This window comes from Amphiprion ocellaris, chromosome 13 (genome assembly GCF_022539595.1).
Source record: "Amphiprion ocellaris isolate individual 3 ecotype Okinawa chromosome 13, ASM2253959v1, whole genome shotgun sequence".
Classification (NCBI taxonomy): Eukaryota; Metazoa; Chordata; class Actinopteri; family Pomacentridae; genus Amphiprion; species Amphiprion ocellaris.
In genome coordinates this window covers 31655794-31671565 of record NC_072778.1, presented here as the reverse complement: position 1 = coordinate 31671565, position 15772 = coordinate 31655794, and the positions used below count along the sequence as shown (strand labels likewise).

Genomic DNA, 15772 nt, shown 5'->3' with positions numbered 1-15772 from the left:
TTCTAATTAAAATTAATCATTGTTAGAAAACCTGTTTGCTAGTCTGCAGATCAAATATTTATGTGGCAGAAGTTTAAAAAAACTACCAGTTAATCCAGTTTACAAATGCAAGATTGGATCTGTATATAATATTTGGACCATAAGTTGTATATGTCAAATCAGATAGGCCTAAAAAAAATAAATAAAAAAGATGCATAATATCTTTCAAAAAACAGTCTACCATCTGGACAATGAATGCACCATAAAGATAAAGCAGCAATGTAATGTTTAACCAACATCCAAATTCATTGAACGCATACTTTACACTTTTATGGCTCTAACACTAGTATATATAACAGTGTAAATAAGCTACAGGTATACAATAGTGCAACTCCAGTACTGTCCATGTCATGTTAGTGAGGTCAAATTAATCACAGCAGTCTTCCACATAACTTCAACTTTTCCACAATGTTTGCTTCACCTTTCCACATATCACTGCAAGCTGTGTGAGAAACTGCTGGTTTATTTTATACTGACTAACCCGGGCATCCCTTCACCTGACATAAAACTTTACTATCACTCCCGTAAATGTAGTGCATGTGATGCCAATATAACGTATTATCTTCATTTTTACTGAACCCCATCTCTGTGAAGAGAGCGCCTGTGAGACAAAAACTAGGACAAAACTACCTCCCACGGCCAGCGTCGCAGTCTGTATGAAAACATGTGACGACAACATACGTATTAGGCAGTTGGAAAAAAATTTGTAGTTCCAAAAGCGAAATAGTTTAATTAACGGCGCTGGGCATTGAATGTGGTAAGAACTACATTACCCATAAGGAGAGTGGGCTCGTTTCCGGTCTGTAGGATTTGCAAAGCAGAAGTCACTCGAAAGGTATCAGCTAGCTTGCTAGCAGCCGAAACCTCTTTAGATGTGGGAATTCCCGCAAAAGGGGCGACTTTGAACATCGCTAACACGTCGAGGTATTTAATTTATTTTTATATTTCACTGTTGAACGCGTTAATTAAGTAGACAGAGACCATAACCGGTATCGCGGTAAACTGCTAACTACCACCCGTAACACTGCTGTGTGTATTGGTCAGAAACACCACTGGCTAGCTTGTTGTTCTCCAGCCACCGTTAATCTGGCTTTCGTTTTCATTTCTCGTGACAATTGGATTATGTAGGTGGTAACTAGCTGAGGAGCTACCAAGCTAGTGCTCACCAGAGTCATAGTGAGTTCACCAGTCTTCTTTAGCTTGTTCCGTTTGCCTCCAGCTCTACTAATAACTACCCTGTTCTCTTTCTTGTTCTGTCAGCGAGTATTGGAGTTTAAATCCCAGCTGTTGCCATGGCAATCCTGTTTGCTGTGGTGGCTCGTGGTACCACTATTCTGGCCAAGCATGCATGGTGTGGTGGAAACTTCCTTGAAGTCACTGAACAGATTTTAGCCAAAATTCCCTCAGAGAACAACAAACTGACCTACAGCCACGGCAGGTAAGACCTCCATCCATATAAAATGTTTTTCCCAGTTACCCTAAAACTATGTGTACCAGGGCCGGAGTAATCTGATAAGTATGTCAAGTAACTGAAAGCCCTGCTGGTAAACACTGTTGGAAAAAATAACCTGTCTTCTGTATAAAGGACCTCTCACCTGCAATCAACCTTTTTCTTTTCCAGCTATCTCTTTCATTACATCTGCCATGACAGAATCATATACCTGTGCATCACTGATGATGTAAGTATATAATTGACCTAGATTTTTTTGCATTTTATGTCAGGACGTTGGATTATAGGCCGCTGTAAAGATTCATAATCCATTAAAGTGCTGTTACAGGGTGTGGCATGGTTTCAATCATGGAATGTTATCTACCAAGATTTCGAAAATGTAAGCATAAATAAGAATATAGAAATAAAGCCAAGACTAGGGCTGGGAAATAAAGCATTTTTTTCAGCTGATATTAATAATTATTGGTAATCTTTAATGACGTATTTTTGATAAAGACCAGGAGAAAATGGTTTAATTCAAATTTAACCACATTAGCCTATTTGTCTAGTCACACAGGTAATAACTTTAATGTTAACACAACAATGGAAAACTCATACATTTACACACATAAATAAAAATATTAAGGAAAAGAGAATCATGCCACCGTGATACACACTGAATAAAGAAAACAAGTAAGACCCTGTCAATTTTGGGTACATGATACTATTGCTCAAGGCCTAACTAACAGTCCCAGACACTTTTAGATATGGAGACATACAGTGTTGATATACCCACACCAGTGTTACCGCTGCTGTTAAGCCAATTTTCATGCATTTAGTAGCAGTTGGCAAAACAGTACACATACAAATACACTGTTCACCAAATCAACACTTTAAATAGATTAAAACCTATATTGATTTCCCTCTTGTGTGCTACAGGACTTTGAGAGGTCACGAGCATTCAGCTTCCTCAGTGAAGTCAAGAAGCGCTTTCAGACTACATACGGGTCACGAGCACAGACAGCATTGCCATACGCCATGAACAGCGAGTTTTCCTCTACGCTGGCAGCTCAGATGGTAAGACAACATCTGATCATAGTGACAAACATTTCCTGTTAGGGCTGTGTGACTGCTTTTCATTTGTGTAGTCTGTAAAATAACAGCACACAGAGATTTCGTAATCACAAGATACATGACATTTCTTTTTTTTCTGTTTTTCTTTTTCTTTGCAGAAACACCACTCAGACCCGCGGGGATCAGATCGTGTCACTGAGACCCAGATGCAAGTGGACGACCTGAAAGGCATTATGGTCCGCAACATAGGTGAGCTTCTCTACAGTTTTCTCTCTTTTACAGTGATGCTTAATATACATCTTCTTACTGCAGGGCTGAGGTAACAATAAAAAAATAAAATGTCTAATAAATTTGATTAATCTTGTCATGTGTGACTGTTTTGTTTTTACTCTTAAATGAATGCAGTGTGTTTTGGTTGCGTCAGTGAGTAATACTGGTGTGACACTGAAGAACTGGTATTTGTTGTTCATTATGCCCAAAGCAAAAACTATATAACAATTTCCTACGTAAAACTGCAAAAAATTGGAAGCTTATTGTCTCGAATGTCTGTCTGATTCCACCAGCCTGTTGATATAAACCTCATCACACTAGACCTTTTGTACATCCCAAGTGAACTTTGGCTTCCTTTCGTGTTCTTTTTTCAGACTTGGTAGCACAGAGAGGAGAGAAACTGGAGTTACTGATTGACAAAACAGAAAATCTGGTTGATTCAGTGAGTGTAAAAACCAGTGCTTATGCTCTGTTCATTCTTCCATTTCCCAATCAATCATATTTGTCAGTAAACAAGTACATATTTCTACAGTAATGCAGTAAGCTACTTATCCCACAAGTATTTTCACTGATGTTTTCTCTCCCTCCTCCTGCAGTCCGTGACATTTAAGACCACGAGTCGTAATCTTGCGCGAGCCATGTGTATGAAGAACCTTAAGTTGACTATTGTTATTGTGCTGGTGTGCCTGGTGAGTAAAGACAGTAGTGGTAGTTGTTGAAATGCCATCGGTTAGAAACAAACAGTGCACATCTATTGTAAGCTACAATGAGGCTTAGTTGTTCTGTAAGACTCCATTGTATTGATCTTCTCTTTTTGTTTAATAGTGATGTAGATCCTCTATGAGTTGTTGTCCCTGCACATCTCAGCTTGTGATCAATACTCTGAAAGTTGTGCAGGAGGTGAATTTAGTCTCTCTGCTGTTTTCAGGTGGTCCTTTACATTATTGTGTCTGCTGCCTGTGGAGGCCTCAGCTGGCCAACATGTGTCAAATGAGAGGAGAGAGGGGACAACAGAGGGGGAGATAAAAGAAAAAGGGACGAGGGGGAGAAGTGCTTGTTCAACTCTGCATACTAATGGACACAAAAGGAAATACAGCGTTTCTTACTCTACACCTCTTGCTTCAACATCGCTGGAAGACATATGCTGCTTCTCCTCCTCCTGCCTCCGTCCTCGCCCCCCACTTTGAGAGTCTGCACATTTATTTGCCTTTTGGACCAGGAGTCCCACCTCAAACCCCCCCCCACTAATGGACAGCAGCCATGATGTGGCCTAAAACTGATGTGGAACAATAATCTTGTCTTATGTTAGTCTGGTACATTCATTCTGTGTCTCATGCACTTAGTGGCCTGATGTATCAGTTTGTGATACTGTCCTACACCTATCCATGTAAACGATCCTTTCAGACTGATAACAGGAGTCACAAATATAGCAGAGTTTAATTTGTTATTGTCCTGCTTTTACATTACATGTCGGGAATTACAAGTGTAGGTAGCATCCATGTTGTGTTGCAAATCCAAGGGACTACCATGTAGCATCTGGTCTTCTGTTATATAACCGAAAACTAATTTTTTTTGACAAAACTGATGCAGTATACAGATTTTCTGAGTTATACCACATTTTATCATCAAGCACAGTAGTATCTTCTAAAATGGATATTGTAAAATACCAGATATGATCATACAAATAAATATTGTACAATATGTTGATTGATATTACTGATGCATAATGGTTCTTTGAAAACAATTTCTGAGAAATTCTTAGCTCTTTCCTGCCTGTGGACTCGATACAAGACTTCCCTTCCTCTATCCTAGGATGTTCAGTGTTCCCATTATTTCTGTTAACACGATGCACTTTTTATATTGTACATAGATTTGCTTCTTGGCATCATATGGCTTATGATCATGTAATTATTAAATTATTGTACATCCAGATTTAAATGAATAAAATCTGATGGTATCAAGTGGTTATTCTTTTTACTAGGGAAAGGATGCTATGATATGTTCAGCGGCAGAAGTCAAGGTACAACTACAGTATTACAAATAGAAAAAACTTAAGTAGAAGGACATAAATAGGAGCAATGAAATGTAGTATTTAAAGCAGTATTTAAAGTACTTTGTGCCTGTTTGTATTTGATATTAGATTATTAATAGTGAAGCATTAGTGTGTCAGCAGCATGTTACTGTTGTAGCTGCTAAAGATGGAGCCAGGTTAAACTACACAGTTGTATAAACAGGCAGTGGGTAAATCTGAGGGGTTGTCTCATGGTTAATGAGGCTGCTATCCACAAATCTGTTTTTATTTTCTCTGATCTTTGGGCAGGCTTCAGGCATCTGAAAGGTGACACTGACTATACGCCACTTTTTGTTAGAAGCAAAAAATGCTAGACGCCACAGTTTTTACCTTTATCAATATGCTGTATTTTACAAATTTGTTATATGATCCACTGTGTAAAATCACATCTTTAAAGTAACCAAAGCTGTCAGATAAATGTATAGGGGAAGGAAAGTACAACATTTCCCTCTAGAATGCAGTGGAGTGGAAGCATAAAGTAAAATTTAATGGAACTATTCCAGTAAGTTCCTAAAAAATTATACATAAATACAGTACTTAGGGGAATGTAAGCTTCTTTGTTACTCTACATCACTGGATATGTTTTCATTTTGATTGGGGAAACAGTTTTGTAAACCTAGGTAAGATTCCCCCACCATCCAATTTCCTGATCAACAGATATGGTCCATTTTAATTTCAGGTAGTGATCTTACTAGGGTTAAAATAGACGAGAGAAAATCAACAACGTGGTTCTGAGGTAAGAGGTTACAATATTGTGAAACTACAAAATAAGTCGAAGTACTTTTTTAAGAATATACAGGTACACATCTTTCTTTACTATCAACATTATCTATTAATTTGAACAAAAAATAAACTGTTCGTCTGATATGTAAAAGTGTAGTGGCAGGAGTTTCAGTTAAGCTGTCCCTATGGGCATCGATGACTTTTAAGTACCGGTAAATGTTGCATACAATAATCTAATACAGTAATGTAATAGCTAACTAGCAGTACAGAATTTATCATTATCTGTCTGAAAGGCTAATTAGCTGACCTTATGTGAAGCTAATACTATATTAGCTTGCTGTAGCACTAGCTAGCAATTCTTTGCTATTGTCAGGTAAACACTCCTGCAAATTTGACTTAAATTTATACTATAAATTTAAAAATAAATGTCAACAAAGTAAAGCTATAAATTATACATATATTTATAAATATAAGGCAGAACCGATATTTATTGCCCTTGTGGGTTTACGATGGTAAATGCATCGATTATCTAATTAACTGATAAATATCGAGTTGTTCAGCGCTAACGTTGACGCCAGCTCACCACCGTTGTTTCTCCCGGGAGTCAAAGGTCAAGTAACACGTTCTCATCCCTCATAGCTGAACTCTGGTTTGAGCAGTGTGTGTTTCTGAACGACAGATGACAGTGTGAAGCCGGTTTGATGAAGAAAAGCTGTGAAAAAAAGAGAAACCAGCAGCTGAAGCTAATTGTTCGTCGAGGCCTCGTCCGCGTTCCCGTCACTGTTGCTCGCTCTTGTGACGAGCACCTTGCTAGCTTGTCTGGTACCTTGTTTTACTTCAACTTCAACGATGTGTATTTTTCTAAACTGAACTGCCAAGTGCGTGGCTGAAATGCCAGGTAAGTGGTAATGCAATGTATGCTTTATCGTACCTTATTTAGCGTTATTTAACTACTAAAGTCCTACACGTGAAGTATCACAGACACACCTGTCAACTGAAAATAACGCGAGCTAACATTAAGCTAGCTAAAGGTGTCAAAGGCTGTTTGTTTTTGCTCCGTTTCCCCCCCCCCCCAAAATGTTAACGTTAATATACGTCGCTATTTAGCTGCAGTCTGCTGTGTAACTGTTTATTAACTGTTCAGAAGTGGTGTGTTACCAGACCGCAAGCCACACAAGGACTTAAAAGAGTGTTTTCCTTGCTATTTGTAGCAGCATACTATGTTTACTACTGGTTTAATTTTAGACCTAAGTGGCTAGAGGTAGGCCTCACACGGGGATAATCCATCTGTCAGGTGCAGGGGGCGAGGTTGTTTTCTTATTCATAAGAAATTGTTGTACCAGTGACTCCTTGTTAGGGCCAGGGAGAGGTGAGGTGCTGCAAATACATCCGGTTTCATTCATTCTTGTTATTCTATACCTTTAAAATACACTAATTATCTGCTTGCAAACTGATTAAATCGTGAATATTTAATCTACAAGAGTATACAGACTGCAAAGTTACCGTGGCATACAGTTGGGCTGAACAATATGCTAAAAATCCATATTATTTTAACAGATATTGCAATTGCAAAATGAAGCATTATGTAATTTGGAGTGGTCAATTTTGCATTTGTTTTCCCCTGAAACCAATATAAAAATGATAATTTGATCCTGGCTGCTGTCTGCACCAAACAAGCATGTTCCCTTGTAGCATACACATTTTATCTTTATCCGAAAAAAAAAAAAATTCATCTCCTGCAATTTTGACATTGCACTTGGCCATATTGTGATTATGATAATATCTGGATTGATTGTTAACCCCAACTCTTGAGTGTTGACACAGTATTTTAGAGGTTTAGCTTGCAAAATATGAGAAAAATATTTTTAACACAATGTAGAGCTAGCTGTTTTTGACTTTCATTCGTAGATGGAGTTGCTCAGCTCTTCAAGTGGATTTGCTTCAGTGTTATGTGCTCAGTGTTATGCATCACTGTTTAGAATAAGGGCGCTAACTGGCATATATTTGCAAAACTGCTGATGCGAGCCTCTTGTTTTTCACTAGATGGCATAGGCACACAGCTTAGTCCTTAAAATCCTCCACCTTATTGCTGGTCCAGACGAACTGTTACTGAAAGACAGATCTGTCCCCTTTCTCCAACCAGGCTCTGTGGTGTGGTTTTATTCCCCTGTGCTTTACAGAGGACAGCCTTGTCCTTGCGCTATGCTGCCTGGAATCCCCCGGTTTGACCTGCTGCCCTGTTGTGGTGTTGAGGCAGTGCTGTGCCTCGGCTTTTGATGACTGGTGCTGCTACTCGGAGCTGCTCACTGTGTGATACTGATATGTCCAGTCACCCATGCAAAGCCAGCGAAAGGCCATTCGAGGCTTTCTGTGTAGTGCCTGAGGGGGCTTCATAAAAAGACAAGCATTGCTCTATTGATGTCACTCTGACTTTTAAATATGATTCCATTTGAATGCAACAATTAGCATTGAATTCCTCTCAAGATGAACAGAGATACTTTGTTTTACCCCATATTAAGCAAATTGCATTTGTTGCTTATTAATCTTAACCAGTTATAAAATAAACTTTGTTTTATTGTTTACCAAGGCAGAGTGGTTCTCAAAACACAGGGTGCAGGACACTTAACAGTTCACAGTTTTTTACTGTCAGTTATGCAGATTTCACAGAATTTAGGACATTGTAAAACTCTGAGGAGATAATAAGCCAGCTCTGTACAATGATTTACATCTTGTCCCCAGTCAAGATTAGACTGTAGTCCCTCGGGTCACTGGCCTTGTATAGATTAAGCAGAAATAGCATGGGTCTTAGGGGTCTTATACTCTGGTGTCACATCACTGCCGTAGACTCCGGATCAGGTGTCAAGCTGTTTGTGTACAACATGAGACCATGTCATCAAACAGTGATGCTGTCAGAGGAGACCTTTGGAAAACAGAGCTGCTACAGTGACAGTAAAACGTGTCTTGCCATCTTAGATTATCCGAGTTTCTATACAAGTTCCAGTTGGGATTGTACTATTTAAAATGATCATAGCACCACTTTCTCCTGCAGGCCTCCCGCCATTACGCTCCTCTTTTTTTTTTTTTTTAAATCCCATACTAAAAAGCTGCTTGATCCATTCCCTCATAAAAGAGGGACTTTGGCTGCTTAGCAACAGTGAATGCCAACTCTGTCTGGCAGTCCATGGCCACTCCCCCTTCACTGGGCTCGGCATGGATAAGGTAACACGTTGCTTTCTTCCCCACTTGCTCCTTTTGTGAACTTGAGGAATGGAACTCGACACTGAGCTCAGTCCCTAGCTGCAACTTGACATGCTTACATAGGCGTTGCAGTGTGCAGCAAAGTTATGGATGTTGTGTGAGCTTGTTGGAAAGATTGCTGATCCACCACTGCAGTGGGCCTGGAGGACAAAGTCACGTTACCTCAGAGAGGGGAGGAAAAAAACTGAAGCTAACAACTGCACAGGGGGCACCCTCATTCAGGCTCTGATGTTACTGATGCACGGCTGATTCTGAGCACGAGGAGGGAGGAGTGGTGGGATGTGGGCCGACTCTACCACCACTGTCTGCTCACTTGGCTGGATTTACTGCTTTGGAATGAAAGCAGTAATGGGATTGTGACTGAAAGGCTAAAATGAGCCGAGTGAACCTGCAAAAACTAAGTGATCTCTGACGTCATATAACTGGCAACACAGCTGACAGTGGAGGAATTTGCATCATCAATGTAAATATCTGGATGGAGAGGACACAAATGAAGGTACTGGAAGTTAGGTCATACTAACGCTGAACATATTTTGATAGAAAAATAAATGTAGCCTAGTTGTGTTGTTTTCCGGCTGTTTTCTTTCTGTCTGTTGTCTCAGTGTCTTGTAGCATGAATCTCGTGGTTTTATTTTTCCATAAACATTGGCATGTCGTGGTCTGTCTCAGGTGTACTTTGTACCTTATATAACACACCATGCTCAGTCATATTTCTAACCACTAAAATCTCTGCTCTTTACTGTTATCTTCCAAAGGAATATGCTGCAGTGGCCTTGAAAGTGCAGTTCTTGCCAAAGGTTCAATGTGCACTGCACTTTGAAAGGGCTCTATATTTTCTTTGATTGTAATGTACAGTAAGGTGTGTTGTTTCTCTGCCTGTTAAACAAACATGTTATTCATTTATATAGGGCCTCTTGGTCATGCTGATAAAAGCAAAGCCGTTTCAATATGTCTTATCAGCAGAAGCACAAAAAAATCAAGCGTATTAAAATATTAACATCTAATAATTATAGCTTCTTATAATTTGACTGAACATATTGCTGTATGGCATGTAGATATGTGCAGGCTTTGATGTGAAAATTGAATGGCTTATTTATTACTTAGGGACAGTTAGTTTTGTTTTTTTTTATGAATACTGTTTTCCAGTTTTGCCACAGAGAAATTTGTGCTGGAATTTTGTATGAGTTTAAAACCATTGTTCATTTTCAAATTCTATCTGATTTTTATTTCTCTGTCACAGTGTCTGGGTTGAAGAGGTCTCAGTACAGTTGAGTTGACACTGCAGACTATAACATTTGTAGGTCTTGCTGAAAAGAGAACACTAGACTGTAAAGGTGCTTGAGATATCGACTAAAAACAGTTAATGTAAGAATAGTTTTATGGCTCTAATATTGTCAGCGATCTAGTAACTACAGGTGTCTTTCACTCATTTTGACATCCAAATGATACGACTGTTGGTTCTGTTTTGATGATGGTGCTTCAGAAACTGCTATCTTGGTACTAAAACACAGACAAGTCAAAGGCAAGCAGGTTGATATCCAAGGTTAACATTCAGCAAATTATGAACTCTTTCAGTTTTTGGTTTTTCACTCTAGAAAGGCGACATTTTGAAAGTTGAATGTGTCAGAACACCTCAGAGAAACGCTGATCTCAAATAGATTTTAGCGACGTTATTTGACTCATATAAAAATATAATTGCCGTTCTTTTTAACTAGTCATGTTTAGTTATTCATTTTTTTAAGTTTGAATCCAAGTCTTAAATTTTCCTAAAGGCAGTAGAATGTCTGGTGTCTGCAGATTGGAGCATTTTCAGGCTGTCTGTGACCTGATATCTTACTCTCTGGTGGTACATCCCACACTGGTACCTTTGTTGTAATAGTGACTGGCAAGCTTTTGCAGTCCAGCCTGCTTAAATAAACACAGCAGTGCACAGCAGAGCAGTTACAACAGCTGTTTACTTCTCATTCTACATGTCTAGTGGCCCATTTCAGAGTAGAAATATAGCTTATAAGTGTTGGTCCTACCTTGCATTCAGGCTTTATGAAACCATGATTCAGCAGAGACGGCAGCAGTAATAGTGATAATGATATTCTCCTTTCACTCTTAGCTGGTATGTAAAGTATACCTTATAGAAAAAGAAGCCTTTTTCATCGTAGCTGTTTTTGGCTGTAACTTATATTGCCTTTAAACTGAGCTTTAGCATCATAACTATGTCCAAAGTGTGGTGTGTTGCAAAGCAAAGTTAGGCCCTATTTTCAGAACTGACAACTCTTTCATACCTCTGCAGTTTGCAAGCACAGTTTGTTTATTTGGGTTTTTTCTTTTTTGGAACAGTTTCAATGTACCCAACTCTCACTTATTTTTGGAAATGTAATATATAATGTGGTGATACTGAGACGACACAGTGGAATAAAGTAAATACTGTGTAAAACGTGTATCTATCAATTAATGTTTTGTGTTTTAATTTACCTTTGTTACGAAATTTACTTGCCATATTTGTCCACACAAAATAGTCTTTTACAATGCAATTTTCCATAACCCATGAGCTAAACAATGGCATTTCTTTGAAAAATGTAAGATTTGGTGTTCTTTTTAGCATTCTGTAAAATTATTCATTAATTTGCTCATTACCCTTTTCTTCCCTTTACAGATGTTCCTACCTAGACAACAAATGTGATGAATTACAGTGCTGACAACTTAATGCAAGGGTATTCCAAGCTTAATCAACACAGTAAGGTGAAATCCCATCAGGGCTCTAAAATGTCTAATAAGACATTTACCAGTGGCGAAGATGAGAGCACAGTTCCTCTCTCCGACAGAGGCCTGCAGTTGGTCCTCTCCCCTGAGAGTCCCTACATGTCCATGTCTGCATCACCTGACTCCAGCAGTAGTATTTCTAACCTGAGTGACAGAGAAGCCAGCAGCTCCCCTGACATCAATATGCTGCAGTGCTGTCGAAGCGATCTCTCCCCTGTGGATAACCTCTACAACAATACCTTAATGCAGGATGATGTGCACCGTGACGTCGCCACGAACCTGAACCAAACTTTTATTGCCACACCTGTAAATGGCAGTATTAGTTTCTGGAATGAAAACTTAAGGAGCAATGAAGAGGACGGATCAGAGAAGACTCAAACTTTCATTAAGTACACAGATGATGAATGTAACAGTGCAGTAATGTCTCCAGATTTTGCAGGGAGGGACAGCCAGCTTAGTTCATGTGAGACTTCCTGTAGAGGATCTGTTGAGAATGACTGCTGCTCCCAGAGTTCTGGAGAAATGGTAGTAAGACACAACAGTCTCTGTGTTGAGGACCAGTCACGCTTAGTGGTTTCTTCCTTAGAGAACTCATTCATCTCCCCTGATGTAGGATGTCCAGCACTGTCTGCTGAATCAAACCTGCTGTCAACTACTCATGTCTGCGAAAAATCCACAGAAAGAGTCTCTGAGGAAAACACAGGGCATTCTTGTCTTGGCGTGACTTTCACTCAGGCAGACAACTGGGCGCTCCTCACTGATGAAGATGACATACCAGCGTCAGACTCTCTTGTAGCTCTGCCTAGTGAGAATGAAGGGGGTCTTTTGATGACCTTTATCTGTGAAACATCAGACGATAGCAGAAAAGAAATTGAGTTTGCCAGTGCTGAAACAGAGCTGTCGCCTCAATTTCTGGGAGCAGTTGCACCAGAACAAGGCAAGACCTTTTTCTCCCCTCTGCCAGATATGCAAGAAAGCACTAATGATATTTATACTTCCACTCCAGTACAAAACATTGAGAACAAGACACCCAGCCTCCCCTCCTTTTCAGAGTCTCCCTGCACTGGAAACACTAGCAGCCCTTCACTCAACCCTGCTAACCGGCAGCAAACCACTGTTGCTCCTAAACAGCGTTTGGTAACAGGACAACCTCCTTCAGCCAGCAAATTCAAGAAATTTGAAATTAAAAAGTTTCCTAAGTCAGACTTCAGTAGTGTCAAATCTAAAGTCGTAACAAGAGCTGCACATCACTTGTTAGTGCCTGTCCGTGCTTCACAACACAAACCATCACAAGTTAATGTGAATGATAAGCATCCTGAAGCACCTAGAGGAACAGCTGTCAGGATTAGTCCGACCAAAGTAAGGAGCAGCACCGCAGTTGTCTCTGCAACCCCTAAAATGTTCAGTGATGCTCAGAAAGAAGTTACTACAGGAGCTGCTAATGTGGAGGTAACAGTTGTTGTGGATGGACATGACAAAAGCACTGCATCCCCACCTGACCACCACTCAGATGCAACTGGCGATGCATCAGCAGTCCACTGCAGTAACGCCAACTCTGAAGCAGAGCAGGCAGCCTCAAGCCAAATATCAGACCCTTCAGCTCAGCATGCTGGCAACTCGTCATCCTTAAAAAAATCCCCGCATAGAAGTGGCCAAATAGATCCTAAACCAACTCCAAAGAAGGGTATGTCGAACAAAATTCAGGTCAGGTCAGGCGCAGCTTTAGGTCAAGACAAGCCTGCTGCACTGAAGACAAGGCCTCGCTGCTCATCTGAGAGTTCCTCGTCAGCATCTAGGCCACCCAAGGAGAGACCAACTGTAAGGTTCTCAACTACCTTCATTATTCCCAAACCTCACACCCACCAGGGCCAAACCAAACCAGGAAATGTGAACTGCTCTTCCCAGAATAAACAGGACATACAAGCAGAGAAAACAAACGACCCAAGAGAGGTTAAGAAGATCAGCCTGGTGGTGAGTAAATTCTGCTTGGACTTCAGTTGAGAACAAAGCTTACTTATATTAACAAATGCTTATTTTTAAGCACTGTTGGTTAAATATATGCCATTGCAGTCTAAATATTTTGTAGGGAAGTACCACAAAACGTTTTATAGATTAGCACACAGAAAGATTAGATTATACCTGCAAGTAATATTTGACAAAAAATGTTTTGTCTTTGTGTGTGTGTTGTGAACTATCTACAGCTGAGCAACTCAATGACAATTATTTTCTCTTTTCAGGCAGAGTCCAGCAAATCGGCAACAGCAGCAGCCCCACTGGATGACAGGAATAGAAGATTTCGAGGGCAGCCATCCCCTAGACAAGCAAGAAGAACAGCACTTCCACTACCTCCAGCTGCCAGTCCCAGACTGAGCACTCTGTCAGCCAGGCAGAGACCGGGAGTCCCGGGGAGGGATGAATGCAGGACCAAATCTGTAGGGACACCTCAGTCCAAGCAGAAAATCAGTACAGGTAAGGCTCATCTTTGTTTGAGATAAATAAAAATATGTCATGTTTTAAAGTGATGTCAGGTTAAACTGGTCCTGTGGTAACATTGAAGAAGACTTAAAAGTTAGTGAAATGTTGCCTCACAGAAGACACAGTTTGCTTGTAAATGTCTGTAAATGAACACTGACAGAAGAACGCAATCAACACCCTCATAAGCCGTATGACCTGCCTTTGACAATGCCGAGACCTGATGATTTCCTCAGTATTTCCTCTGTTGTGTAAACAGAGAGAATTGTGTAATAGCTCTGCTTAACCCTGTGTATGAAGAAAGTATGCTGAACAGATGACTTGGACTGTACTCAAAGGCTCATGTAGGGTTGAATGTAGCCCCAGAGATGCATGTTTTCCAGCTGATACCGCAAGAACACAGTTAAACCTTTTAATATACTAAGATACATTTTTGATTTTTACAGTAGCTTGCCGCTATTGTTTTAGAAAAAAATCTAAGGTGACAGATATAAGCTGTAAATACCATGTTTTTAATGTAACATTTGCTTAGCTCTGTTCTACTGTAAACTGGAATTATGTAGGTTGCTGTAACATGGTCTCTCCATCAGAGGCCGTACAGTCTTTCTCTGGATGAACTCAACCATGTTCCAAAGCAACAGTGTTAGATACAGATGTCACCTCTGGTCTCTTGTCCTGCCTTTTGGCACAAACAGACAGCTTGCTCTGTTGCTGCTCTACATAGTAAGAGGAGTCATGGAGGAGGAGGGGGACTCTTCCACTGATGGGAAGCCATCTGTACTGTTGGAAAAAGCAGAGGAAGGAAAGGGAGGTTTTGAGATCACTAGTGGTTTTACAGTGAGAACACAATGTTTTAAACAATTGCACTGAGCACAGTAAAGTGCAGTAACATTGTCCTGCTCCAGCTACAGGGAACACTCCACACAGATCTATTAGGCTTGAACAATATTTTTGTTTATGACTGATAGCATTTAACATGTTTGCTATAGTGAGTAACATTGGTAAGTTTGGTCCACCTTGTCTTTCAGTGATTTAAAAAAAAAAAGCTTTTAGAGATGTATATGCTAGTTTCTGTGCTAGTAAATGCAGTTCTTATCTCCTAAATATTACTTTTTTCTTTGCTTTGGTAATAGAAAATAGCTCCTTGTGCTGATATCTGTGAGCCTGTCCTACATAGAGGTTCATGCTGCTGACCTGATTGTTTTTCATTGTATCCCAGGCAGTCAGAGATCACAGGGAACAGGAGAGCCACCCCTTGGAGCTGCCTCAGCAGCAAGTATTAAGGCCCAGCTGAATGGATCTCGACCTCCTCAGACTCCCACTCGCCCTTCTCTTATGGGCCCACCCCTTACTCCTGCTTGTAGACTACACAAGAGCCTGGGGCCATCAAGGGGCCTGACTGAAGCCAGTGTTCACAGTCAGCTGGGTCAAGGCACTGGGAATCCACAAGGTGAGCCTAGTGAGACTAGATATAGTTTTTAGAAATGACTATTTTGTCCCTAAGAACAGTTTAACGCAGACTGTCTTCAAGGATCAGACCACACTTTTTCAGTGGGTTACAAGGACACATCTGGACCAGAAGGGGAGGGCCTGCAGTTTACATTGTGACCCACTTCAGGTCTGGGCTTGGATGTGAATCTCCCCTTGGGCAAATCTTTCTCTGATTTAGCATTTCCACA

General features: G+C 40.3%; 2 protein-coding genes across 4 annotated transcripts in view; both read left to right on the top strand.

Annotated features, from left to right (window-relative positions):
• Window positions 1–806: 806 nt before the first annotated feature.
• On the top strand, window positions 807–4769 carry sybl1 (synaptobrevin-like 1). Its single transcript, XM_023272266.3, has 8 exons — window positions 807–963; window positions 1300–1477; window positions 1661–1718; window positions 2408–2545; window positions 2701–2791; window positions 3187–3254; window positions 3409–3501; window positions 3741–4769. Exons 2-8 carry the CDS (start codon window positions 1332–1334, stop codon window positions 3804–3806), a joined length of 660 nt encoding a protein of 219 aa, XP_023128034.1. The 5' UTR covers window positions 807–963; window positions 1300–1331; the 3' UTR covers window positions 3807–4769.
• A 1579-nt stretch (window positions 4770–6348) lies between these two features.
• mtus1a (microtubule associated tumor suppressor 1a) overlaps window positions 6349–15772 on the top strand; it is a 33978-nt gene continuing 24554 nt past the window's right edge. The window contains exons 1-4 of one of the 3 annotated variants that reach the window (XM_023272257.3): window positions 6349–6504; window positions 11515–13592; window positions 13859–14090; window positions 15313–15543. In XM_023272257.3, coding sequence (XP_023128025.2) covers window positions 11541–13592; window positions 13859–14090; window positions 15313–15543 — 2515 coding nt within the window. In that variant the 5' untranslated portion in view covers window positions 6349–6504; window positions 11515–11540. Of the gene's footprint in view, window positions 6505–8846; window positions 9361–11514; window positions 13593–13858; window positions 14091–15312; window positions 15544–15772 lie in introns of those variants that run through there. The other 2 variants (XM_035949066.2, XM_023272259.3) reach the window with 2 other exon arrangements.

Bases quoted from the DNA above. Each gene is read 5' to 3' on its own strand.
- sybl1 (XM_023272266.3), top strand. From the start codon at position 1,332: ATGGCAATCCTGTTTGCTGTGGTGGCTCGTGGTACCACTATTCTGGCC. The intron at 1,478-1,660 runs GTAAGACCTCCA...TTTCTTTTCCAG, and splicing joins CTGACCTACAGCCACGGCAG to CTATCTCTTTCATTACATCT. The intron at 3,502-3,740 runs GTGAGTAAAGAC...TGCTGTTTTCAG, and splicing joins TTATTGTGCTGGTGTGCCTG to GTGGTCCTTTACATTATTGT.